Source organism: Saimiri boliviensis, chromosome X, assembly GCF_048565385.1.
Source record: "Saimiri boliviensis isolate mSaiBol1 chromosome X, mSaiBol1.pri, whole genome shotgun sequence".
Classification (NCBI taxonomy): domain Eukaryota; kingdom Metazoa; phylum Chordata; class Mammalia; order Primates; family Cebidae; genus Saimiri; species Saimiri boliviensis.
The window spans coordinates 126,131,118-126,157,656 of NC_133470.1; the positions used below are offsets into that span (position 1 = coordinate 126,131,118).

The window sequence follows — 26,539 nt, forward strand, 5'->3', positions numbered from 1 at the left end:
AGGTCCCTCACATAGTATCCTGTGTATACCTGAGGATGTTTCTTCAAATACAATGTCATGTTAGGGTCAAGACAGCCTCCAGGGAAAACCAGTGTGGCACCCACTGGAGTACTCTGCCTTGCCAGAGCTTCTCTGTTGAATTGCCAAGGGTGATATGGTGAGAGTGTCTTTAAAAAAATAACCAAAGCTGCGGGCCCCCAACATTAGCATACCTACTTGGGGAAAGGTACTTGTCCTTGTTATGGTCTGTCTTTGGACTTTGGACAGTTCATCCCAGTGTAATACAGAATCACCTCACCTGTCCTTCTGTCCTGTCCACCACCCTGACCAGGAAATAAGGAGAGGCCCCTGAACTTCCACAGGAAATGGTAGAAACACTCTGTACTAAATCTCATATGCTCTGCTTATGGGAGGGCTCTTAGCCCTTATTCAGAATCTCTTTACTCTTACTTTACACATTAATCCTAACATACTAGAATATTTTTCCTGAATATTTGTAAGAGTGAGAATTTGGACTGCCTAGCAAGGCATCTTGACGCAACGAGACATATTTATTAAAAAGGGGAAAATAATTCAAAGGAGGCCCAAGAGTTCTACGAGCTGTACCCCTTGGTATGGGGCTCTTACATAATCATCCCCCACAAAAACTGTCATTCACAGTGACAAGCCTGATTCATCTGCAAAGTTCAAAGTAACCTAGTGCCTGCTACTTAGTAAAGCAGGAAAATGTGTTGTGCATTTTAGAGTTTTTGATTCTCAGGGTCAAAATGAGGAAAGCTTTGATGCTTCAGCTGTCAAAAAAGGGTTACATGAAAGGTCCCATGTAGACTCTCACTCTCGCAAAGTTCTGCAAAGTATGGAGTCCCTGTGTGCCAACTTGGGCATCTGTCCCATTGGCCATTTGCTGACTCAGTTGTGTATTAGGCCTCTTCCCCATCTCCTGTGGTCCAGATGATACCCACCTAAAGTGAAGGGAGAGGGGCAGGAGTGTGAAGAGACAGGAGCTGCGGTCTATGGGAACAGCAACTAAAGACCACAGCTCATATGTAGCCCTGAAACTGAATGCTGAGGGAGCCCTCTGAGGTGAGGGCCAGGACCTTTGGACCCAACACAACAAATTAAAGAAAACCTCACTAGATTTCGGGCTGTCCCTCTTTTCCTTCTTAGAGTACAATGCACAGTGGAGGGAGGGCTCTGAGAACTGCAGTCCGGAGCCTATTACATTTCCCTTCACTCAGCCTTTCTCAGATCCATTTGTCTGTGGCAATTTTGCAAGGGAGTACCTAACACACCTCTGAACCCAGCGGGACAGTATTTTTGGGAATTTCTGCCTGACATGTAGTCATTGCCCTACATAATGGGTTTGGAGGTCACTAGGGAGCTTGGAGGGGTGCATTCTTGGCTCTGAAAGCGGCTATGAGGGAGGAGAAGCAGCCCCTGCCCCTAAAACACACCTCTTGGTATGCTGGCTTGAAGCTGGGGCCGAGACGAGGGACCAGGGCTTAGGAATGGAGCTCATGTGCCCCCTATAGCAGCAAAGCACCCATCCCCTCCCCATGCCAACCCTTGGCAGGCACAGTTCACGCACTAATCTCCTGTCTGTTTCAGCACACTGCCGCTGGTGCCGAGGGTGGAGGCCAGTCCCTGGTCTCACCTGGATCCTGCCTAGAGGACTTTCGGGCCACTCCTTTCATCGAGTGCAGTGGTGCCCGAGGCACCTGCCACTACTTTGCAAACAAGTACAGTTTCTGGTTGACTACAGTGGAGGAGAGGCAGCAGTTTGGGGAGTCGCCTGTGTCTGAAACGCTGAAAGCTGGGCAGCTCCACACCCGAGTAAGTCGCTGCCAGGTGTGTATGAAAAGCCTGTAGGGCGGCACCTGCCACTCTGCCCCTTGCCCTCCTCTGCCCCTCACAACAGTCACCTCACAAACCTGAAAGGTCTGAAGGAAGGCCTGAGCCCCTTTGCCTGTCTGTCAAGTTGTACATTGGAGTCTCATTTAGGCTAGTCTACCAGACACTGATGACCCCAGCCCTCAGATCCACAGAGATGAGCCCACCCTGCTGAGACCTGCTGTCCCATTTCTGTCAAGCTGGTGCTACCGTTTGATTTGGATGATTGTGTGACTATTCATGGCTACCTCAGAAAGATTTGATGGACCACCACTTTCTTAGACTAGCTATCCTCACTGTCTTGATCGGAATGCTCTTCATAATGGCTAATCAGTCATTTCTTCATGTCCAGAGGTCAGCACACATTATTCGGCTTAAACCAGAACCCAGCGTTTCCACATTTAAAACAAATTTTCTAACTGAACATTCATGGATGGCTCAAGTTTACATAGAGCAAGTCCTCACTGTCCAAGGAGGCCCACTGTGTCTAGGCAGGTGAAATGAGGTGCCAGCCAGTAGCTCAGGGTGAGCTTTAGCTCTCTCCAGAATGAGCAAGACTGGGCCACATACGGCTTAGGCAGGCTTGAAGGCCAGCAGTTGGGTTGGGGGTGGTGGTCATTAACGGCATATGGTCCTAGAGAAACCACTTCCTCCTTGCCAGTTCCCCCTCCAGCCAGAGACAGAGAACTTGGCCTGGTTCAAAGTAGAGCAGAGGATGCAACAAATGTGGCCAAGCCTATCAAAGGAAATGAGAATTACACCTTTTTTCCTGGGCCAGGAGTAGAGGGGTGGGTGGGTAAGGAGGTGTGAATTTTGCCTTTGCCTCCAGGAACGAAAAGGTAAATGCCACATCCCAGTTTCTCAGCAGTCTCTATGTATTCCAAACGTCATCCAGATGTGTGCAATGTGGCAAACTAGAGCCGCACAGTGTTGGTCTCCTTGTATTCTGAGGATGTTAAAGACTTTCTGTTAAACAGTTATCCAACTGCACTTTCACAGGTAGCCTATTAAACTATTTTATTTTTTAAAACGTCATAAAAATCTAGCACACTCTTCTCTTGAGCAGTCAGCAAACCTAAAGCAAGCCTGAACTGGCTATGCAGTACATTGTATTCTGTTTGGTGGAATTTGTTTTGGCCATTTTCTTTAACTACCAGTTTCCCAGAATACTCAGCTATGTTGACATGAGGCAATTCCTTCCAGGTGATTTTGTTTCCTTAAGTATTATATAAACTGTGCCAATACAGACAAAGCATAATCGGTGTAACCTGAATTACTGTTATCTTCACCTCCTGAGTAATAAGCATGGTGTCAATTTTGTACATAGCAAATAAAATAAATGAAATCTGAACATGTGACTCTTTTGAGGTTCTTTTATGAAAAGTTTTCTAATGTCCATCTCACTGCAATTTATAAGCCCCCCCACCCCCAGAGCCTCAGGGGTTTCTGTTACTGCCAAGTTGAACTCTATAACAAAATACTGAGGCAGGAAAAAATTAGATGATCAAAGTCAAAGGGCTGAAACAGTCATCTAACAGTCAACAAACCCATAACCTGCTTCGAGATAAGTCTATACCTGTTTTTACCCCTGTCACACACTAGAGTTCAAGATGTCAAAGCATGATGTAGGTTGATACGAATAAATAATTTTTAAAAGTAAAAAAAAAGTTCAAGAAAGGCATTTTCATACTTCCGTGGCATTAGGATCTTTTGCAGATAAAGGAAGAGAATGTTCAAGTAATTAAAATCACATCCAAGCTGCGTGTGTGAGTTTGTGTGTATATGAGTGTGTGTGCATATGTCTGTGTATAAAATACATCCTCTGGGAAGATAAAGAAGAAATTAATACCATTCGGAATTTTCAAGGGCGTGAACTGACCTATCAGAGAGAGCGCGACAAATCACTGGATATCCTTTGATATCTTTTGAATTTTGAACCACTGGAATATGCTGGGGAAAAAAGAAAAACATGGAATCTAAGGAAACAAGCAGATTGGTTTGGTGCTAGCTTCCAGTTGCTGGCCTTCCTTGAGAGTAGATGAAGAATGGGGGTCAAATGCAGGCAAGTTAAGGGAGCAAGAAAAGGAAAACGGGAAGATATCGCTGGGGCTTGAGGCGCATTCTCACAGGAGGGAGGGTGGGTAGTGAAGCTAATTTCATGAACACATGCTTTAAAACCTATTATGTTGCTAGTCCTAAAATAGTTTGGAATTGCATATGATGCACAGCTTAAATGTGTAATTTACCATATGAATAGTTCTAAATATGGCTGTCATCCAACCAGAGTATAATTCAAACACAATTTATTTTTAATTTCTCAAACAAAAATCAACAATTTAAGTCACTGGCAAGCTACAGCCTGTAGCCCAAACCCAGCCCTCCACCTGTTTTTGTAAATAAAGTTTTCTTGGCTTACAGCCGCATTCATTTACTTGCATATTGTCTATGGCTGCTTTTGCACGTCAACAGCAGAGTGAGTTGAGTAGATGTGACAGAGGACACATAGCCTGCAAAGCCCAAAATATTTACTGCCTGGCCCTTTAGAGCAAAAGTTTGCTGACCCCTGATTTAAGTGATCATGATCTGATTTAAGGACAGGGTGACATCTGACAAAAGTATCAGTAAGAATGGGGACAGTGACCCATCAAATAGTAAGATTCCCACAAATAGGAGGGAGATCAAGAAGTGTGTATTTGACATCATTTCTTTGACAAACATTTTGATATAAATTATAATTTCTTAAACTACACAATCAACTAATATAACAAGAACCTTTTCCTCCCTGATTCAGTCACTTTATTATTTGAGCAAGAGAACAGATTGCTTCTTAGTATTTAGTCCAAAAGAGGTCACACCTGAAAGGGTGAAGAAGACCAGCTTAACCATCTCTTATCTGCTGGTGCTTGAAGCAAGCTGAGAGTTGCTGTCTGTCTTCCAGATATCCATCTCCTCATTGCAGCAGCTGAAGACTCGCTGTAGCCATGTAAGACAAGCTGAGAAGCAATGAACTTCTCCTTATCCCTCTGCTCCTAGGTCCATGATTGTTCTATTTCTTTCTGGGAAAGGGTTACTGTCATTTTGTTTTGTTTTGTTTTGTTTTCTGAGAAACAGTGATTGGCTCAGTCATGAAAGCGATCGAGTTTGTATGCTATTGGCATATCAGGCACTTGCTGACTATTAAAGTTTTATGTAATAAGTTCATGTTTTTATGGTGCCAGATGGAAGACAGACATCCAAGTTGAGTTCCCAGGATTCTACACACTCAGAATTTCAAAATCTTCCTCCAGATCCAACTCCTCCAGCTGTTCATTAGAGTCAATGAATTCTATCAGTATACAGAAACGAGAAAGAAGAAAAGCTTGACACTTGGGTTGAAGTGGCCAATCAATACATTACTCGGTAGTTACGACTATGCATTTTTAATTGCTTTACTAAAGAAAGACTTGTGTGGAGAAGACTTACAATTAGAACTACTGCCAAGTATTAGAAATTGTCTATAAAGACTCAAAATAGCCAGACTTGTTACATAAACCTAATGACGGTGATGTGGCCAAGGCTCTGCAAGCCCTTCAAGATACGCTGAATTATCGATGGCCTCAATTTGCTACTCTGAACCGGGCCATGAAAGAGCAATCCTAGTCATCTTGATTTTGCACAGAACTTTTGCAATGAGCTCACTTTCTTCTTCTGTCATTCTTTGCAATTGGTAAATACCAGCTCATCAGAAGATTAAAATAACCAGAGCACCTTTTCTTTTTGATCACTCCAGCTGAACAGAAATTTTACTGTCCACAGAAAGCATGGGCCACAGTTCCTTCTTTCTCACAAAACAATTGCTACACATGGGTCTGCTAGCCAAGAGCCCCTGGACAACAGCTTACCTGCCCCAGTGGTTGTCACTTCTGGCTTGGCTGGAGGTATAAAGGGAGGCCAGTGCGATGGATGTTTCTGAACCAATTCAAACATCCTTAAATTCTCCTTTAGAATTTCCTGGGGAGATACCAAAACAGTTGTAAACACTGCAGACTCACAACATTTCTAGTTGGTAATCTTGGACCCCAAACCCTGAGACAGTGGTCTGGTGGCTGCCACGTGAAAACAGAGGCCTAGCAAATACACTCATCCTCTACTTGAACCATCTGAAGACCCAGCCACCTTCAATTCTATCTACTGTTTGGCCAGGAAGGAAGGACATTGTGGGGAGTATCTTATGAAGGCCAGCAGTCACTGCCTGTTCTCCACCATGAGGCACAGTCCTTGTGTCAGATGCATGGGTCCTGCTCACTTTAGGGGTGAGATGTTCTTGAAGCATTGGCTCCAGAGAAATATCAGTTAGTCAAATTAAATCTGCCCTAAGAGACTATTGCTACATGTTGGCATTGTTTCAGTGGCAGTCCAAAATGTATGGTATGTATCCTAATTTAAATGGCACAGTTTTGGCCAGACATGGTGGGTCACACCTGTAATCCCAGCACTTTGGGAGGCCAAGGTGGGCAGGTAACCTGGGATCAGGAGCATGAGACCAGCCTAGCCAATGTGGTGAAACCCTGTCTCTACTAAAAACACGAACATTAGCCGGGAGTGGTGGTGGACGCCTGTAATCACAGCTACTCGGGACGCTGAGGGAGGAGAATCGCTTAAACCTGGGAGACGGAGTTTGCAGTGAGCCCAGATCTTACCACTTCACTCCAGCCTGGGCGACAAAGTAAGACTTTGTCTTAAAAATGATAATAAAATGAAATAAAAGGCATGGTCTTATCAATTCTCATTCCACCTTTAAGTGTGGTATAAATGCAGTTTTGCTACATTTTAAAATATAAGTATTACCTTTAGAAAATAATTCTCTATTAATGAGATAAAATATTAGGTTTCATCACTAAAAAATATAACTCCCTTGATATACTAAGCATATTTCAAACCAAAGTTTTTGTTCAGTTCCCCCAGAGTTATACATAATTTCCCAAATGAGACGTTGATCACTATCTGCCGGGGTATGTCCTGTAGACCATGACTCAGTGAGGAATGAATACACTTAAACACAGAGAGTACAGTAAACAAGTGGGCTGGGGGTATCCATGGCCTCTCCCCTGGCAGGGTCAATGCCGGCAGCCTTTACTCTAGGCCTTTCTTCAGTACACATCAAATGACAAAGCTTTGAATCGACATCACTTAGATCAAAGGCTAGGTTCCTATGCTCAGCGTAAACACCATTAAGGCGTCAATCTCCCCCGGCCGACCCAGAGGGCTATCCTGCATCAAGGTTAGTGAGTTATTCAGATAAACTCCTACACATACCTTAACTATTGGCTTTTCTCATTAACTACATGTAAAGGGGGTGTTGACTGCCTTCAGCCGAAACTTCTACTGAAACCAATGCAAACCCCTCAGGCTTCCAAGGTGGGTTGTTACTATAACTTATAACTATCTCTTAATATTCTTGGCCACCATCCTGAGTGAATTCCTACACCCACACCTGAGAGTTTCTTTGTTGCCTTAGTTTCTTTCTCTTGTAGTAAAGTCATATCAGAGTAGGATTATTTTTACTATGAAACACAATCTTGAAAAGGAATCAAATTGAGTAACTTCATTTTTCAGACTAAGAAAAACATACAGCTTTACCTTCTGAACAAGGCTACACCAGTTATCAAAGTCTTTTTCTTCTTTGCAGAAAAATCCCTTGGGGGAAAGCAAAAGAGCACAACTTAGAATTACCCTTGGTATTGCACAATGGAGCTGTCGGCCCAGAACTAGTATGTGGGCTAGTCTCTGTGGATGTGACTTTCCAGCAATAAAGGAGGAAGACTGGTCTTCTCTCTTTCCTAACTCAATGCCTTAGTCAGACATACACACCTCTCTCAGTCTCGCCCTCATTCTCACCCTTGCTCTATGTCCCTTTCCCTCTCTCCTCATGCTGCAAGATATTCTAACTTGAAGATATCTTCAAAGTGTGGGGTTAATTCCACTACATTTGGTGTACAAATATACACATCTCCAAAGAACACTCAGTTAAGCCAACAAACAAAAACCAATAGTACTTTTAGCTGGAGGCAATACTTAAGAAGATGGTGTTGGCCTTCAGGAAATCATCTATCAGAATAGAGAGAACCATCAGTCTGCTTCCCCAATCTCAAAGCCATCCCAGAGTAGTGAAAGAATGGTCCACAAGAGGAGGACTTACGGCTCTTGGTCACTGGTATATTGACAATTGGATTAAGCCGGAGGAGAGGACAGACAGACCTCAGAACCACTGGCTACTTCACAGGCAGATGCCCCTTCAATGTGTGTACAGACCAAACATAGTTTAGGGGAAACCCTGCAGCTTCCTCGATTGTATGCACCCAGGGCATTTTGCTCCCTTATCTCTCCCTAGTTATATCCCACCTTCCTCCCTGTCCCTGGGTGGCAATAATTTGAGGACAAGAAGGAAATGGGGGAAAGATGATAATAACTAAAATGTATAGAATACTTACAATGTGCCAGGCCCCATGCTAAGTGCCTTATATCCACTGTACCTCATACAACCCCATAGGAAGGGAATATTTTTTTTCCTCATTTCAGAGATGAGAAGACCGAGGCTCAGAAAGGTTAAGTGACTCCTCCTAGATGCATAGTTAGTGATAGGGTTTGGCTGTGTCCCCACCCAAATCTCACCTTGAATTGTAATAATCCCCACGTGTCAAGGGTGGGACCAGGTAGAGAAAACTGAATCATGGGGGTGGTTTCCCCCATACCATCCTTGTGGTAGTAAGTCTCACGAGATCTGATGGTTTTATAAATGGGAGTTCTCCTGCATAAGCTCTCTTGCCTGCCACCATGTGAGATGTGCCCTTGCTCTTCCTTCATCTTCTGCCATGATTAGGAGGCCTCCCCAGCCATGTGGAACTGTAAGTCAACTAAACATCCTTCCTCTATAAATTACCCAGTCTCGGGTATGTCTTTATTAGCAGTGGGAGAAGAGACTAATACAGTTAGTAAGTGGCAGAGCCAAGATTCCAACTGGAGCAGTTTGGCCTGAGGGTCCGTTCCCTCCCCACTCCATACTACTGCCTCTAATGGGGAAAGTGAGCTAACACACTCTTGCCTCCCTACCTAGCAATCTGGATAACTCCCAGGGAACCAATCTGTACACATCCTATCTCCTGGCCCACCCAACCTTCAGATACCCACCAATGCAACTGAAGGATCCAGGTTCAGAATGTTCATTCGCTGTGGGGACTGTAAGCAATGGAAAGTCTGGTCATTAACCGTTCCATTCTCTTCAGTGTCGACAAAGGTCTGGGTTGTGTGAGGGTCCAAGAAGATGAGCTCGTCACCTGTTTTGAAAGAGATATGCTTAACTCTCAAAGGACTACTGGTCCTGGCCCCACTGCTGTCCTTGGGAGGAGGTGTTCTGGTTGCCTTAACCCCTCCCTTGGTGACAATGAGAATGGAATGACTGAAAGCCTGAAGCCAGGGTAAGCATGCTTAAAGGAAGTCACTTGTACCCAAATCATATCATCCAATGAGGAGATGTGCCCTAGCACTTACATCTCCTCAAAGTCCAAGTCCAAAAATGGAAAGTGACAGGTTTGAGAAAATGTGGGAATGAGGGACCACAGATGGCATGGCAGGCTCTGTGAGCAGCAGTAGCAAAGAGGTGGTAGGTGCAGTCACCAGGTTTTGGGCCCAGGTGCCATTAGGGACCTTTCTGCCTCTTGACATTGAAAAGCATCTCAGGCTAGACCACTGGCTATCAGCCCCACGCTCAGAAAGCACCTCTGCTAAGGGAGAAGGTCCTGATCTTCAAAAGAAATGCTGACTTTTTATGGAATGGGAATGCTGACTCTTTATGGATGAGAAACCAATGAGCTGACTTCTGGTCCTGAGTAGCGAGCAAGTTAGTACTTATTAGCAAGTTAGTAAGTTCCCGTCAGGAAGCACTGCCTTTGTCACATTACCATCAGCGAAGAAACATCTCACTTGGAAAATTCACTTTGAGATGACTGACCTTGACACAAGAGATTTAAGCTGTGCTTCATCAAATTGAAAAAGTCTAAGCTCAAAATGACATGGGAGGAGGTTAGGATAAAATTTCTGCTTTGACCTGACATTTAAAGGGCTAAAAGTCCCTCTCATGTTCACCAGCCACAGGCTAAGGACGCAAAAGTGCCTAAGAGGTACCCCAGCCTCACCGTCTAGGCCTGAGGGCCATCTGGGATTCTGTGTACTCGACTACATCAGGCAAGTAAGGAGACATCTACCTGCTTGCAAAGACTCGAGTAGGGAAAGACACCCCGAAGACTGTCTCTGGAATGGTATCCAGGATTGTGTGGGCACATCTACATGTTTCTGTTGGCAAAGAATGTTTTGTCTCTGAAGGCTCATGAAAAGTTTAACATTTTTCTATCATAAGCCAAGGACAAACCACTTAATTCACTCTCTGTCTTAATTTTCTTATTTTTAAAATGGGGTCATTGGTCCTATTCTAGTTGACTCATTATATAGTACAAGGACCAGAAGATTTCACCTTTGTGATATGCTTAAAACACAATACAGGGCCAGGCGCAGTGGGTCATGCCTGTAATCCCAGCACTTTGGGAGGCTGAGGTGGGGGGATCACAAGTTCAGGAGTTTGAGACCAGCCTGGCCAACATAGTAAAACCCCATCTCTACTTAAAAAAAAAATACAAAAATTAGCTGGGCACGGTGGCATGTGCCTGTGATCCCAGCTACTCGGGAGGCCGAGGTGGGAGAATTGCTTGAACCCAGAAGGTGGAGGTTGTAGCGAGCCAAGATCATGCCACTGCACTCTAGCCTGGGCGACAGAGCAAGACTCCGTCTCAAAACAAACAAACAAATACAAATAGAAGGTGGCTAGAGAATTACTTTACTGCAAATCAACAGTAATTCCCTACAAATGTATTTTTGAGAGTATATAGAAATCAATGCCCCCATATGACTTGCTTTATGAAAGTCCAGGTAGCTATTTTTCCCCTAGACCACAGGTGAGCAAGATCACTGAAAGCAAAAAAGCCAAGAGCAACCAAGATGGTTCGAAGGAAGCCTACCTAGAACCATAGAAAGGTCCAAGGGAAAGAAAGCTGTAGGCAAGAAAACAGCAAAAAACAGGGTTAGATCTGAGCCATCTATTGGGATGTCTGGAGCTAAGGTGTTAGGAATAATATCTTTTCTGACTCTGACCAGAACCTTTTCCCATGGGTGTGTGTGTGTATGTGTGTGTGTGTGCGCGCGCGCACGTGCATGCATGCATGCATGGAGTGGAGCTTAACGAGCTGCATCATTTATTTATTTATTTATTTATTTGAGACAGGCTCTCCTTCTGTGTGATGGTTAATACTGAATGTCAATTTGACTGGATTGAAAGATACAAAGTATTGATCCTGGGTGTGTCTGTGAGGGTGCTGCTGCCAAAGGAGATTAACATTTGAGTCGGTGGGCTGGGAAAGGCAGACCCACCCTTAATCTGGGTGGACACAATCTAATCAACTGCCAGTGCAGCACGCAGAAAAATGTGAAAAAGAGAGACTGGCCTAGCCTCCCAGCCTGCATCTTTCTCCCATGCTGGATGCTTCCTGCCCTTGAACATCAGACTCCAAGTTCTTCAATTTTAGAATTCAGTCTGACTGTCTTTGTTCCTCAGCCTGCAGGACCTCACTACATTACTGACAATTTATACAGTGAATCTTTCTCCCATCCTTCCCCAGGGAGACCTCTGGCCTTTTACCAGGGTAGCTGTGCATTGGGAAAAGGGAAATGATCAGATGTTTCGGAGCCTACTGGACACTGGCTCTGAGCTGATGTTGATTCCGGGGAACTCAAAACGTCAATGTGGTCCTCCAGTTAAAGTAGGGGCTTATAGAGGTCAGGTAATTAATGGAGTTTTAGCTCAGGTCCAACTTACAATGGGCCCAGTGGGTGCCCAGACTCATCCTGTGGTCATTTCCCCAGTGCCAGAATGCATAATTGGCATAGACACACTTAGCAGCCGGCAAAACCCCTATATTGGCTCCCTGGCGAGTAGGGTAAGGGCTACTACAGTGGGAGAGGCCAAATGGAAGGCATTAGCAGCTTCCTCTACCTAGAAAAGATAGTAAATCAAAAACAATATTGCATCCCTGGAGGGACTGCAGAGATTAGTGCCACCATCAAGGAACTGAAAGACCCAGAGGTGGTGATTCCCACCACATCCCCGCTCAACTCTCCCATTTGGCCTGCGCAGAAGACAAATGTATCTTGGAGAATAACAGTGGATTACTGTTAGCTTAACCAAGTGGTGACTACAATTGCATCTGCTGTACCAGATGTGGTTTCATTGCTTGAGCAAATTAACACATCTCCTGGTACCTGGTATGCAGTCATTGACTTGGCAAATGCCTTTTCCTCCATTCCTGCCCATAAGGCCCACCAGAAGCAATTTGCCTTCAGCTGGCAAGGCCAGCAATATACCTTTACTGTCCTACTCTCTGGGTTTGTGTCATAATCTTATTTGGAGAGACCTTGATCGATTTTTGCTTCCGTAAGACATCACACTGGTCCATTACATTGATGACATTATGCTGATTGGATCCAGTGAGCAAGAAGTAGCAAACACACTGGATTTATGGGTAAGACATTTGTATGCCAGAGGATGGGAAATAAATCCAGCTAAAATTCAGGGTCCCTCTACCTGAGTAAAATGTATAGGGGTGCAGTGGTGTGGGGCCTGTCGAGATATTCCACCTAAGGTGAAGGGTAAGTTGCTGCATTTGGCCCCTCCTACAACCAAGAAAGAGGCACAATGCCTAGCAGGCCTATTTGGATTTTAGAGGTAACACATTCCTCACTTGGGTGTGTCACTCTGGCCCATTGAAGGGAAATCTTCCCAGTGGTCACAACTTGGAGCAGTGCAGCTGGTTGTGCACTTTGCATGGAAGGAGAAATGGCCAGATGTACGATTATATACATTCTATTAGTTCTGGCCCTCTTGAGAACACTAATACAATCTGTCACCCCAGGCTGGAGTGCAGTGGCACAATATCAGCTCACTGCAGCCTTGACTTCCCAGGCTCAAACAATCCTCCCACTTCAGCCTTCCAAGTAGTCGGGTCTATAGGCAATGCACCACCACATCCAGCTAATTTTTTGTATTTTTGGTAGAGACAGGGTTTCACCATGTTGCCCTGGCTGGTCTCAAACTCCTGAACTCAGGTGATCCACCTGCCTCAAGTGATCCACCTCCCAAAATGCTGGGATTACCAGTGTAAACCATCATACCCAGTCACAAGCTGAGAGTGCTTATAAGAGATATAATATACTTAGGATAATGGCCTCCAGCTCCATCCATGTTGCTGCAGAGGACATGATTTCATTACTTTTTACGGCTACATAGTATTCCACGGTGTATATATTACATTTTATTTATCTAATCATCATCCATTGGGGTATAATGCTCAAGATTTTGGTGATAGGTATACTAGAAGCCCAATCCCCACCATTACACATGTAATACCCATGTAACAAACAAGCACATGTACCTCCTGAATCCGAAATAAATTTTTTTTTTAAAAGATACACGATAGGCCGGGCGCAGTGGCTCAAGCCTGTAATCCCAGCACTTTGGGAGGCCAAGGCGGGTGGATCACAAGGTCAAGAGATCGAGACCATCCTGGTCAATATGGTGAAACCCCGTCTCTACTAAAAATACAAAAAATTGGCTGGGCATGGTGGCACGTGCCCGTAATCCCAGCTACTCAGGAGGCTGAGGCAGGAGAATTGCCTGAACCCAGGAGGCGGAGGTTGCGGTGAGCCGAGATCACGCCATTGCACTCCAGCCTGGGTAACAAAAGCGAAACTCCGTCTCAAAAACAAAAAAAGATACAGGATAGATATAAAAAGCTCTAGAAATGATCTGGGGACTAAACAAAGGTCTCTAATGAGGCCTGGAGAGAAGAGGCAGGCTGGCCAGCCACCTGCAGAAGCAGGGCTAATGCTACAGATCTCCAGGTGGCAACCTATACCCAAGGGCAGGGAACCAACATCTCCTTCCCTCTAAGCAGGCAAAATCTGAAGGCCAGAGTCTCATCCTGGCCATATCCTCCCACACCTAGAGCTCTCTCAGTTTCCTACTGGGCAGGAGGGTCCTGGAGGAGCAACGGAAGGTGGCAGGTAGAGATGACCAAATTGGGATCGAATCTTGGCTTCACTACTTTCTAGCTGAGTCATCTTGAAGAAATAACCTTTTTAAATCTCTCTTAATCTTAGCTCTTTGTTTCACTGCATGTAAAAGAGAAATAACAGTCTCTACCTCACAGGAATATTGTATATACGTATATATGTCATGTATATGTACATATGTATGTATATATATGTATATATGTGTGTGTATATATGTGTGTGCGTGTGTGTGTGTGTGTGTGTGTGTGTGTGTGTATATATATATGTGTGTGTGTGTGTGTGTGTGTGTAGAAAGAGAGATAATATACTTTGCAGAGTGTCTGGCACAGGACAACTATTTAGAAAATGCCAATTTGCATCTCTTTCTTACCTTCAGACATTCTGCCAATCTGGACCACTAAACCTCAGACAGTAACGGTATGAGTCAGAAAAGGGGATATGGAGGGACTTGAAGCTCTCAAGTTTACACAAAAGACTTACAAAAGTTAACAAGCAAATGGGGACTGTGCGAAGCTCTGTCTTGGGCTACTAAAGAACTGAGGATTGCCCACATCTTTTTAATGAGTAGTCAAACTTCACAAGAGCTACCCTGACCCAGTGGCCTCAAGAAACAGGAGGGCTACACCAGCTTGGAGAATTCTCTGTAAGTAACTTGGGATAAGGAGGCCAGGGTACCCAGGAATCACATACTCTATTCACTGAGATTCCTCCAAAGTTATTTTCCAATATGTTTCAAACTTGTCCTCAAACACTGTTGCGGACTGAATGTTTATGTCTCCCTAAAACTCATGTTGAAATCCTAACCTCCAATATGATGGTATTAAGAACTGGGGCCTTTGGGAGGTGATTAAGTCATGAGGGTGGAGCCCCTATGAATGGATTAGTGCCCTCATAAAAAAGACTCCAAAAAGTTCCTTTGTCCCTTCTGCCATTTGAGAACACAGCAAGAAACCAGCCATCTATGAACCAGGAAGTGGGCCCTCACTGAATCTGCCAGTGCCTGGATCTTGGACCTCCTGCCTCCAGAACAGTGAGCCATAAATTTCTGTTGTTTGTAAAGCCACCTAGTCTACACTATTCTGTTATAGCAGCCTGAACAGACCAAGTCAAGCATGAACAATTGGAAGTTTATTTTTTGCAACATTTTCTTTGAACCCAAATGCTTAGGAACACAGGGCATCTGATTTTGCAGAACTCCAAATACTAGGTTTTGTACTTCGAAAAATAAAGCCCCTACACTACAGGCTCGTTTCCATTTAGCTGTAATTCTTAGGCTCAACCAATAGATGGCAGCATTAGAGAGAACAGGGGCAGCTGTGCAAACCCCACCCCCTAACCTAAAGAAAGGAAGAAGGGGTCTGGCAAAGAAAAGAGGTGTTGAGGTAAGCCAAGGTGCAGCCACCTTTCAGTGACTGTCCTATATGCCTGGCTCTTTGCTGAACGCTTTACTGTAAGATGACAACAGGGTGAGTCAGGCGTTAGTCCCATTTTACATAAGAGGAATCTGAGACTGAATATGGATCGTTTTCCTGAAGTTACACAGCTCACAAGTGGTGGATTGGCATGCAAAGCTAGGTATGTGTGTTCCCATCCCACCTCACCTCCCTGAACATCCAAGAGGACATGGGTTAGGGTGGGTGACTAAGGCCATCTCTACTGTGTCCTTTGCATGTGCCCTCATGCCATTTCCTTGTGACTCCTGGAGCTCTCCCCTGCCTGTCAACCAGTCTGAGCTTATAACTTTCTTGAGCCGAAGTCTCAGACCACTCCACTCCTGAAAGAGGTGTCCTGTACCAAATTCCCTGGCCACGTCACTCTCTAACTTGTGCTCTTCAGCACTGACCAGGTGTCTAGACCCTGGGTATGCAAAGTGTGGTCTGTGGACCAGTAGCATCAGCACCAGCTAGTTAGAAATGCAGAATCTCAGGCCCCACCCCAGACCTACTGAACCTCCACTCCAACAGGCTCTCAAAGGGATTCATGTGCATGCTAAAGCTTCAGAAGCACTGGGCTAGATTACCTTGTGTGCCAAGGCCTTCAAATGTCTCTGGTCACAGCTAGTGAGTAAAGAAACTGGGTTTCCAGAGGTGACTTCCTATGCAGGGAATGTTGGGCTGCCTGCTCGGGTCCACATGAAGAGGTTAGTGCTTTTAAGGCTTAGACCCCATTCTCAGGAAAGGGATACTTCTGTCTTTGCCTCCTCTAATTCCCACCCTGTCACAGCTCTTAACAATGAGTCAGCAGGCCCAGCTGTGGGGGCCTGGAAGCTAGAGGACAGCTCCAAGCCTAAGTACCTGAACCCTAATAAGAGAGATATTGGCAAAGCCAAGCGATTGAAATTCCACTACCCTAGGCCCACAGGCAGGAGAGAAACATGCTGGAGCAATGCTGTGACCTTGGGGCTATCCAGTGGGAAAGCAATAGAACCATCTTACCAAGAAGCAAGGAAGTAAAGGCATTGAAACGGGACCTGCTTTCCATCAGGCATACAGAAACATCACTCTCTATCAATCAGGCTGGAGACAGAAGGAGCTGACCAGAGGCCGCGGCATCCCTGGGCTAGATGTGAACCCACTAACTGGTCTCCCATGCAAACCTTGTCCCCACGCCCTCCCCTAGCCCAAGATGACTTACTTGTGATTCCTCCTTTCTTACCTAAGAATCCTATGAAATAATACGCGTTATTTGGTTTTCCTCCTAATGCCCCTAAAGACTGTGGCATCTTAAAACACTCCTGGAGAGAAAGAGAATGCAAGATTCTCAACTCACTTGTGGACTGCTGCTCACGGATCTCTGTGCTGAGATGGCAGTGTGATGGGCAGGCAACAATGGGCTCAGGGAAAGGAGTGACTTACTTTGAATGCATCAACATAGACAGGATTGATTTGGTTTATGCCCAGGCGAAGGGGCACAATGAGCAGTAGGGGTTTCCAGGCTGGGCAGTAGGCAGAGGTGCCCCTACTCTCGTTTGAAGCAGTCAGAGAATCGGGAGGCCTGTCACCAGGTGTGTCAGCACTCAAGGGAAGGACACGGCACATTTTTTCTAGAAATGGAAGAACAGAAAATTGGATAAGGAGTCTTCAGCGCTAAAAGATATTCTAAAATCAAAACTAAGGTGAACCTCACATGCTCCCCCACTCCAACCCTGCCTCCCTCCCTAGAAGGCCTTGTCCTCTGCTACCAGGACTGAGCTGACTCCCCTCTCGCACAAAGCCCAAGCCATTCCTCTAGAGCTCATGCTCTTCTTTCTGGCCGCTGGGTACTTGTTCAGCTCCCAATAGGGATTCTGGGCTCATTGGAAGAATCTCATTTCTCAAATCTGTCAGAGTCTTTGAGACAGGAACTGTATCTCTAGGTTGCTCTCACTCCCCGGTGCAGGAAGCACAGGCCTGGACAAGAGTGGGCCTCCATGAAAGATCTGTTGGTGGCTGAATAGATTATTACACACACTTTGTATTTGCTGTAGTGAATGAGTGTGGTACCTCAGTTGGGGCAGCAAAGCCCCTTTAATTGTGTTCTCCCTTTCAGAAAGCTGAAAAGAAAGAGAATCAGAACCCTATGCTCCCCTAAGCTTCCCTGTCCTGGTGGGGAAGACCAGAGAGACTCTCTTGAGCCCAAGAATTCTGAATGGTGAGAAGGGAACTCATCACCCATCAGCTGGGAAGTTAAACAGGCTGGTAACTCACTGATATCTTCAATGACCACTGTGTTATCCATTGAAACATAAACAGCCAAGGAATTCCATTCGTCAAATAAAGCAAGTTTTCTGCAAAGCAATGTATAATGAAGTCACAATTTGGGAAGATGGAAATATCAGCAGAAAACAGTACAATTTATGCCCAGTGTTCCTAAAGTCACCAAATGCTGAGCCACAAAGCTGGTGTTCAGGTTGGCTCTGGCTTCTTTGCCAGAGATCTGGGATGCTCCATGTCCAGAGACCTTGAGAATGTCATAAAGTCACTGTATCTGAACCTCAAAAAGAAGTTTCTGCTTTACAACCTGAAGAAGTCTACTTCACAAAATAATGGGACTCCTACAGGGGAAAAAAGAAAAGTTACCCAAGCATCTGCTCTCAAAGTCCTAAGAGACTGTTTTCTTAAACAAAGGACATTCTGAGTTACTGAAATTTTATTTTTAAAAAGGGAAACTGTAAAAACAATTTTGTTTGAAAAGAAAGGTGTTCTTAAAATATATATATTTGTTTGGGATGATAGATAATATGGAGAATATGTTCCATGTAAACCCAGAGAGAGAGAGAGAGAGAGAGAGAGAGAGAGAGACAGAGACAGAGATCACTTCTACTCCTCCTCAGCTGCAGTGAGAATGCCTCTCAAGTGACATAGGCCCCAGATTGACTCAGGGGCCGAGCTTTACCTGTCAGCAGCTGAAGAGAGCCAGCATGCTCAACTGTAGGACTTTATGGGAAATTAGAAAGAAAACTCCTTTAAAAGAGAGATGATCTGAGGTCTATGTAAAGTACCCCGCCTATTTCTCCCCTTCCTTCTTCTTCCCTTGCCAGTTTCAGAGAAACCATGTTTAACCTGGTTACCTCTGGGATGTGTGGGTAAAGCCCAGTCTCGTTGGACCAAAGAAAACACATTCTCTCTACCAGGTAGCTCCCAGGAAGACAGTAACTACCATGATCACACTTGTATTTCATTCGTTTTAAAGAATTATCTTTTCCCACAATAATAACAATAACATCATCATCGTCATCATCATCATCATCATCATCATCATCATCATCATCATCATATGCTGTTGTTAATGCTAATGATATAATGAATTGGAACCTATTTACATTCTTTTTTTAAAAATGTATGCTGGCGCGGTGGCTCACGCCTGTATTCCCAGCATTTTGGGAGGCCAAGGCAGGCGGATCACCTGAGGTCAGGAGTTCGAGACCAGCCTGACCAATACGGTGAAACCCTGTCTCTACTAAAATCACAAAAATTAGCTGAGTGTGGTTGCAGGCACCTGTAATCCCAGCCTGAGCGACAGAGTAAGACTCCATCTCAAAAAAAAAAAAAAAAAAAAAAAAAGATTTGTTTCCACTTTGTTGTAGGTAACTTCAAAATTTAGAAGAAAGAAGCAAATTCTGAGGGATGTTATTTTAACACCAACCATTTCAAGCTGGATTTTTGGGCTCAGCACAGTCAATCTAATCTTACACTTTCCACACTAAGTTCATACAGTGATTCCTGAAATCCTGCCAGATTTTTAATCAGCAGAGTCAGTGATGTCCAAAAGGCACTCTGACTATGGCAAGAAAGCAGCCACAGAGAGGTTACATTGTCAGCAAGGAGTAAAATCAATATAGATTTTCCCTGGGTCCCCAAAAAGTCCAGGCCAACCCCCTGACATATACATCCCCAAAGCATTCTAGTTCCCTGAAGACTGGTTAGTAATGGAAATAGGGTCCCATCTGTACTTTGGATGGAATAGGTCCTCCCATAATGCCCAGGAGCTGAATACACCACAGGCGGCCAGAAGGTTTCAATCTTCTGATCCCTAAATCTGGTCCCAGATTCTGGCTGCCATTTTCATTCATTCATCCAGCACATATTGAGTACTTATGTATGCCAGGCAGCTCTATGTGAAAGAGTTACAGAGTGAACAAGATAAATACAATCTCTACCCTCCTGGAGTTTCCATCCAGTGATAGGTTGTTAGAGTGAAAACAGGTATGGTGGTCTGCAGGCGTTAAGTATTAATATCACTCACCCCATTTGCTTTCAAAAAGTTGGTTCTGACCTCTCCACCTTGCCTCTTGTGGTGGGAGGTGAATTCTGGAATTTAACAAGACAACTGCAAAAATAACACGCTGGGACACCTTGAGTCTGCTATGAGATGACAAACTGATTCCGAGACTCCCCTGGGGTTGGTCTCCTCCGATAGCAAGGACTGTGTCAAGTTTATTTCTGTACACCCAGAACTTAGCACAGTAAAGGTACACGGAAAATGCTGAATGAACAGGGTTTTAAAATACCATGCAGTGCATGTGGGAGCCCTGTGGGGGCCATTTCTTGCTTAGGCTGGCTTAGCCTCTACCACTTAGAATGAAACTTTTAGCTTCACAGGGATTCTCAGACCGATGGCTCCTAGGCACATGAGCATCAATCTGTAGCACAAGACACTGAATGAGTCCTAGGATACAGCCACACATACTGCTACCAGCGAATATAACTCTGATATACCAGGACAGATATCCACGCTTACACATTTCAAAGAGCCATCTGAGCAAAATGGCACAGATATTTGATGGCTTAGTGGGAGGAGTAGCTTAGAGGGATTGCAAGAATACCTGGGTTGATGGAAGGTTTAGCTACTAGGGAGGGAGGCATAGGAGAAAGGAGAATAAGGCAAATGCCAGACTCTTTTACTTACTTTAACACCTGTGCAACTGTATTTGGTCCAAACCATTCGCCAATTGATTTCCCTTCTCCTACACCCATTTGTGCTGTTTTTATGTGGAAAAAATTAACATGTTAGCAAAAGATCTTCCAATAAGCCACAAACTCCTAATTTTTTACATAAAGAATTAAGCAGATGGACAATTTAATGGAGCCACATATAAGGCAAGGGAAGAGAAGGGGCAGGAATAGGAATTGCCTTTTAACGATTGGTTTATGACCTTACCCATTTGATGGATAGAATAACAACAATCTTTTCTATCTAAGAAGCACTGTAGGATGCGTTGGTATTCTTTGGGTTGTTCTTTTTGTTTCTCCCAACTCCAGTCTTTTCAAGAAAAAAAATGGGTTAAAACATTTTTATAACTGTTTATTACCTCTCTGCACTCTTATTGTAACTACAAAATTAGAAAGAAAACAAAGGCACTACATCTAGAAGGCAGGAATGATCAAGTTAGAACATTCCTAAGTATCTTTCATTTTGATGACAAAGACATCTGGAAAGTGATTGCTTTAAAAGACTCAGTGGGTATAAAGTAAAAGCAAAACAAGAAGCTGACCAAGGAATTGACTTAACCCAAGGGCTAGAGCTGGATAAATATTACATAAAAACAATGTCACAAAGGCCTTTCTGGCCAGTTCCTCAGTGAACAGGAGGTCAACACAAAGCCCAGCAGTACATTGGTATATAACCCAGACATCACAGCATCTCATCTCCACATAGACAGCAACGGCTTTTGTTCTTGTATTTTGGCAGCATTGCCAAAAGGGTCTCATGGCAGCGGGGGAGGTGCTATTCTGATATACAACAGTTCACCGGGGAATATACACAGTTCAGAACTAAGGAAGCTTTAAAAAATTGCATGCTGTCATGTTTAAACCACCTTTGCAAAAGTCCATGCTGAGCTTTGGGAAAACAAATACCTTTGCTATCAGGTGTTCAAGGTTTCCTTAAGATCAAAGCCAAAATAACTGCATCTGTGGGGATACCATCTATGCCTTCAGCTCAGCCCCCTAAATCCTACAGAGGCCATTTATAACTTATTGAGGGCAACTGCAAAAATTCTATGTAATCACAGCAATCCTCTCAGCTCTAGAAACTCTGTCTAATGGGACAGATTTCTGAGGCCTAGTTTGCTTCCAAGACAAATTTCTCCCCTGAGGTTTTAGAGTTTGAAATAACGACTGGAGTACACTTGAAGCCAAAGGCCATTATCTCCTGATTCTTCAGTTGTCTTTTGCTTCTAGTGTTTGTAAAACCAAAGTTTTTAACTTTGGATCCAGCACAGCCCTCAGAGGGTGAACCACATCCAACTTCTTTTCATTAGCTACCAAATTATCCAAGTCTGGGGAAGTCCTAATTAGCTCTACCTTAATTTAAAATAGCTTAATTTAAAAATAGCTTAATTTAAAATACCTTAATTTAAAAATAGCTGGATAGGAAACAATCCAAAAGACATCTTAACAAAATTACTCTTTTAATTCATTTTAGCTACAAGAGCTATTTCCTACTTCTTCCCGCTATTTGCCTTGGTGCTGAAACAATTGAGACTGCTGACTGTGGAGTTTTTTTTTCCAGTTAGCTCCCTCCTTCCAGAACTCACTTCCAAAATAATCATTTTGAAGTGTGTTATATATATAAAAAAAGAAATTAAATAGTAAGAACAGATCTATATCAAGAAGCACGTATAAACAAGGGAAATCACTGGACAGGGAATTGAAAGATCTTTATTTTACTCTCAAATCTTTGATTTCTTGCTGTTTTACCCTGGGCAAATCACATCACTTCCCTGATCCCGGTTTCCTCATCTGTAAAATAGAAATTATTATACTACCCAGGGGAAGCAGTATATCCCAAACCCTGAAGAGACGGTAATAAGCCCTGAAACCTCTCTAGGCCCTTCTCCAATCCTCTCTGAAAGCTGCAGTAAAGTCTGTGAGTTTGCACAGTGGAAAAAGGAAAATGATGTTTCCATACCTCTGAACGTCAATCAGTAACAGCCAGTGAGGTCAGGAGCCCAATCTCATCCAAAGTGTCCTTTCGCTCTCTCATCTCCAAGTCCAACTGGACTTTAACTCAAGTGCCTGAACTGGCATCCAGCCAAGCCTATCCTTCAGATGCCCAGTGGGTAGCACGCAAATGTCTTAAGAAAGCAAGACTCAAGAGTTCCAACAACCAGCCCAGCACGGTGGCTCATGCCTGTAATCCCAGCACTTTGGGAGGCCGAGGCAGGTGGATCATCTGAGATCAGGAGTTTGAAATCAGCTTGGCTAACATGATGAAACCCTGTCTCTACTAAAAATACAAAAATTAGCCAGGTGTGGTGGTAGGCACCTATAATCCCAGCTACTTGGGAGGCTGAGGCAAAGAATCGTTTGAACCCGGGGGGTCAGAGGTTGCAGTGAGCTGAGATGGCACCACTGCACTCCAGCCTGGGAGACAGTGAAACGCCATCTAAAAAAAAAAAAAAAAAAAAAAAAAAAAAAAAAAAAAAAGTTCCAACAACCATTATCAGAAGGCTCTTAATTAATGAAATGTCCTCCAAAGGAAGCAAATATAAAGATTCCTTCATCATCAACTGAACATCCTTAGTGAACCAAAACCAAAATAGCGCCAGCTCCCTCTATTAGGCACTTCCTTTAGGTCACTTATGTCCTTCACCAGGCAGATATCTTAAATGAGGTCAAGAAACAGACTTACCACCACACCCTTCTTCCTGCTCCCTTTGTTATCTGGAATTTCTAAGGACTCACTTGAACAATAGCAAAGATGGAAAGTATAAATGACACACCTCTCCCAATGTTCAGTTCTGTCCCAGGAAAATAACTCCCTGGCTTAGTGACTCACAAGGAAACACTAGCTGTTTCCTTCTTATGAGGGGCTTTGATGACTTGTCAGCCCCGCCACGAGCTTGCAGAGAGCATTTTAAGACCCGCAGGTTTGTTACTGAGTGTTCCCAATGCTCAGCATCAAAGCTAAATCAACAGCAACAAGTGATACTGCAGAGGTCTCTGAGAAAGTTTATAAAACAAATTTAACTCACCCCTTCCCAAATGTCTACAGATAAGGGCCTGAGCCAGCATCATCTGTCCGCAGCGTAGCATACATCCCCAACCAGCATCTGATGAAGGACCTGTTCCGCCTGTCGGCAAAAATGGAAGGGAATGAATTTGAGTTCCTCAAATCGCCCTTCCCTGAAACATCAGCATATTTGGGACTCACACAAGACAGGCCAATACATATACTCTGAAAAGTGAGGTGACAGATATACCCAGAAATCAAACAAGATTTGGGTATATGGTTAGAACTTTCAAAAATAGTGCTGAGTTAACCAAAACAAGTTCTACAGACAAACATAAAACAAGAAAGTGAACTAAACATGTCCCTTATGCTTTCTGCTTGGAGACTTCTAGATATACATGCAATTTTGGTAGGTGACTGCCATGTATGAATAACACCCTTAGTCCATTCCATGTCATGATCCGCCAGACCCAAACCTTGCCTTCTATAGCTCCCCTGCATGGCCCTGAAATTCTCTGGGAAGCCAGTTTTACTTAGGTAAAGAACAAATACTACCAAAGGCAATCATCAAAATGGTCAAAGAGATTTGGAAAGCTTGTGATTATTCTGAATATATACTATAAAGATCTAAACAGCAAGAAGGACATTGTAATATAAAGGAAAGATTCCTAGATGAGGCATCAGAAGACCAGGCTCAAGTTATCTAAGTCTCATCTATAGGCTGAGCATAATAGCACATACTCTGCCTACTGTCAGTGGATATTGTAAGAACTGAGAGAATATCTATGAAAGTGCTCTAGAACCCATAGAAGATGATGTAAATACTTGATGTTATGAATATGATCATAATTTAAACTCATATTAATACATTAGAAATGTATCTTTAAAAGGTATAAAATTAGTTAATAAATGAAATAAGACAACAGGTTCCATCTTAAGAACACATTATGCAAAGAAAATCCCACATATGAGGGCAGGGTGAGCTCAATATACTTTTCTAAGGGGCCAATGAAATCAGATAACTTGGATGGCAGAGAGGATATTTTGCATTGTTTTCTTTTCCCAGTGTGGAAGTGGAAAAATATGCTATAAGAACGATCTCAGAAGACTAACTTCAAAGGGGGTCATCGACCTTGTAGGACAAGTGGGTCAAGGTGGTCACCCTTTCCTTTTGTTGTGGGGACTGAAGGAGAGTTGCTACAAGATGGGAAGGAGGGAGCCAATTTGTGAACTGGAAGGGGTGCCTTTTGGCTCTTGCTAATGCTGGGATTACAGGCCAGATTAGTATAGAAAAGACACAATGAGGCTCATATAAAGAAGAGATCATCGATTGCCAAAATATTGGCAGAGTAAAATTAGAAATGTGTTCCAGCCTTGCAAAGAACTCCTCAGCCAAAGAAAGTTCACAGTTCAGAACCACTGAGTAATAAAGATTGCTCTTTTGTTTGTTACTGACTGGCATATTTCTGGGGAGAGAAAAAAAAAAAAGTCTGTGTGACCTTCATTTTTGGCACTGAAGAGAAAGGTTGATTTCATTCTAGTTACTAGGGCCCATTCTATATCAAAATTGGTCAGACAGGCTTCCTCTTAGGAGATTAGATTTCACCATTTGTAGGCCCTTTTCCTACAGGGCCATGATACTAGGAAGTAGCCACCCTACTTGCAAATGTGTTGCATAGCCTCTATAGAGAGAGCATATTCACTTCACTTATTGAACTGTCCTTTTTTCTAGATGGCAGCTGGTAACAGCCTAGAATTAGTTCCAAGGAAACTACCGTAATTTGTTTCCCAATGGCAAGGTGCTTTCATGTCATAAGGGAAAAAAAAAAAAAAAACAAAGAAATTATTTTCTTTCTTTCAAGGCACAATTTTCTTTAATAATCAAGTAGTTCTACAAAGCTGTGTATTGTAGTTTAATAGCTATTATACAAATTAAAAGCTTATTTGATTTTTCCCTTTAATCTCAGAAGTATAATAAGTAATTCCATCTGGTGCCTGAACACTTGGAGGTGGGGTCAAAAGTATACCATCATAACCCCTTAATGCCATGGAGCCACATGTGAAATGATACTTTAGCAATGAAACTTTTGGATAATGTGTAAGATTTACCTAGTCCCCTAAATCAAATTCTTTTCTATGGTGAGGCGTTAATTCTGAGGTTTCTATGAAGTCACTGATAACCTCAGACAAGCTATCCACAAGGAACAAAACACAGTAAAACAAATGATATACCTACCAATTGGTGAAAATTTCCTTCTGTATGTAAACCATAGACGAGCACTTATATCAGACAACAGCTTAGATTTTTCTGTAATTAAATGTAAAATTAAAATTAAATCACCATATCTAAAAATACCTGCCTTTACTTCTGAGCAAACTGCTAACTTAATTTCAAATAACCAGTCAATTCCATTATTATGGGGCTAGTTTAATTCACAGGAAATCCAATCTCATTTTATCCAAATAATTTCAGTATTTCTCCCAACCTGTGGTTTGTCCAGAGCTACTTGACTGGAGTAATGACACTGGGTAGCTCCTGTCATCTTTTCACTGAGTTCCACAGTCCTGGCAGTTATAAACACTGGGATCATTGCCAAAAGACAAGGAATAAGAAAATTAAGAATCCTAGAGAACCCACTAACAACACAATCAGCCCCAGCCTGCATGATGGTCGCTTGGATCTTGCATCAGCACCCATCATCCCTTATCTAAAACTAGAGGTTTGGCTGGGCCCAATGTCTCACACCTGTAATCCCAGTGCTTTGGGAGGCCAAGCAGTGAGATCACTTGAGGTTGGGAATTCAAGACCAGCCTGAGCAACATAGTGAGACCCCATCTCTACAAAAAAAAAAAAAAAAAAATGAGGTGTGAGGATCACTTGAGCCCAAGAGTTCGAGGCTGCACTGAGCTATGATCACCACTGTACTCTAGTCTGGGTAACAGACAGAGAGACTCTGTCTCAAGCAAAACAAAACAGAACAAAAACTAGGGGCTGGTTTGTGTGTGTGCATGTGTGTCTGTGTCTGCAGGCACACATGCTTGTTTAAATAAAAAGGAAATG

The 26,539-nt window shown here is 43.5% G+C and overlaps 2 protein-coding genes across 7 annotated transcripts in view; one reads left to right on the forward strand and one right to left on the reverse strand.

Moving 5' to 3' along the window:
* Window positions 1-3,303, forward strand: part of COL4A6 (collagen type IV alpha 6 chain) — a 309,755-nt gene extending 306,452 nt beyond the window's left edge. For both annotated transcript variants that reach the window (XM_074391649.1, XM_039464115.2), the window contains one exon: window positions 1,609-3,303. In XM_074391649.1, coding sequence (XP_074247750.1) covers window positions 1,609-1,869 — 261 coding nt within the window. In that variant the 3' untranslated portion in view covers window positions 1,870-3,303. The remainder of the gene's footprint in view (window positions 1-1,608) is intronic.
* Window positions 3,304-4,176: 873 nt separating this feature from the next.
* The window catches only part of ATG4A (autophagy related 4A cysteine peptidase), a 67,517-nt gene continuing 45,154 nt past the window's right edge, over window positions 4,177-26,539 (reverse strand). For 4 of the 5 annotated variants that reach the window (XM_074391652.1, XM_003935866.2, XM_010346368.3 and 1 more), the window contains 11 exons: window positions 25,715-25,786; window positions 23,501-23,599; window positions 20,683-20,784; window positions 20,431-20,503; window positions 17,730-17,809; window positions 16,899-17,086; window positions 16,699-16,777; window positions 9,058-9,203; window positions 7,510-7,566; window positions 5,772-5,880; window positions 4,177-5,215 (listed from right to left, as the gene is read on the reverse strand). In XM_074391652.1, coding sequence (XP_074247753.1) covers window positions 5,145-5,215; window positions 5,772-5,880; window positions 7,510-7,566; window positions 9,058-9,203; window positions 16,699-16,777; window positions 16,899-17,086; window positions 17,730-17,809; window positions 20,431-20,503; window positions 20,683-20,784; window positions 23,501-23,599; window positions 25,715-25,786 — 1,076 coding nt within the window. In that variant the 3' untranslated portion in view covers window positions 4,177-5,144. Of the gene's footprint in view, window positions 5,216-5,771; window positions 5,881-7,509; window positions 7,567-9,057; window positions 9,204-16,698; window positions 16,778-16,898; window positions 17,087-17,729; window positions 17,810-20,430; window positions 20,504-20,682; window positions 20,785-23,500; window positions 23,600-25,714; window positions 25,787-26,539 lie in introns of those variants that run through there. The other variant, XM_074391653.1, reaches the window with a different exon arrangement.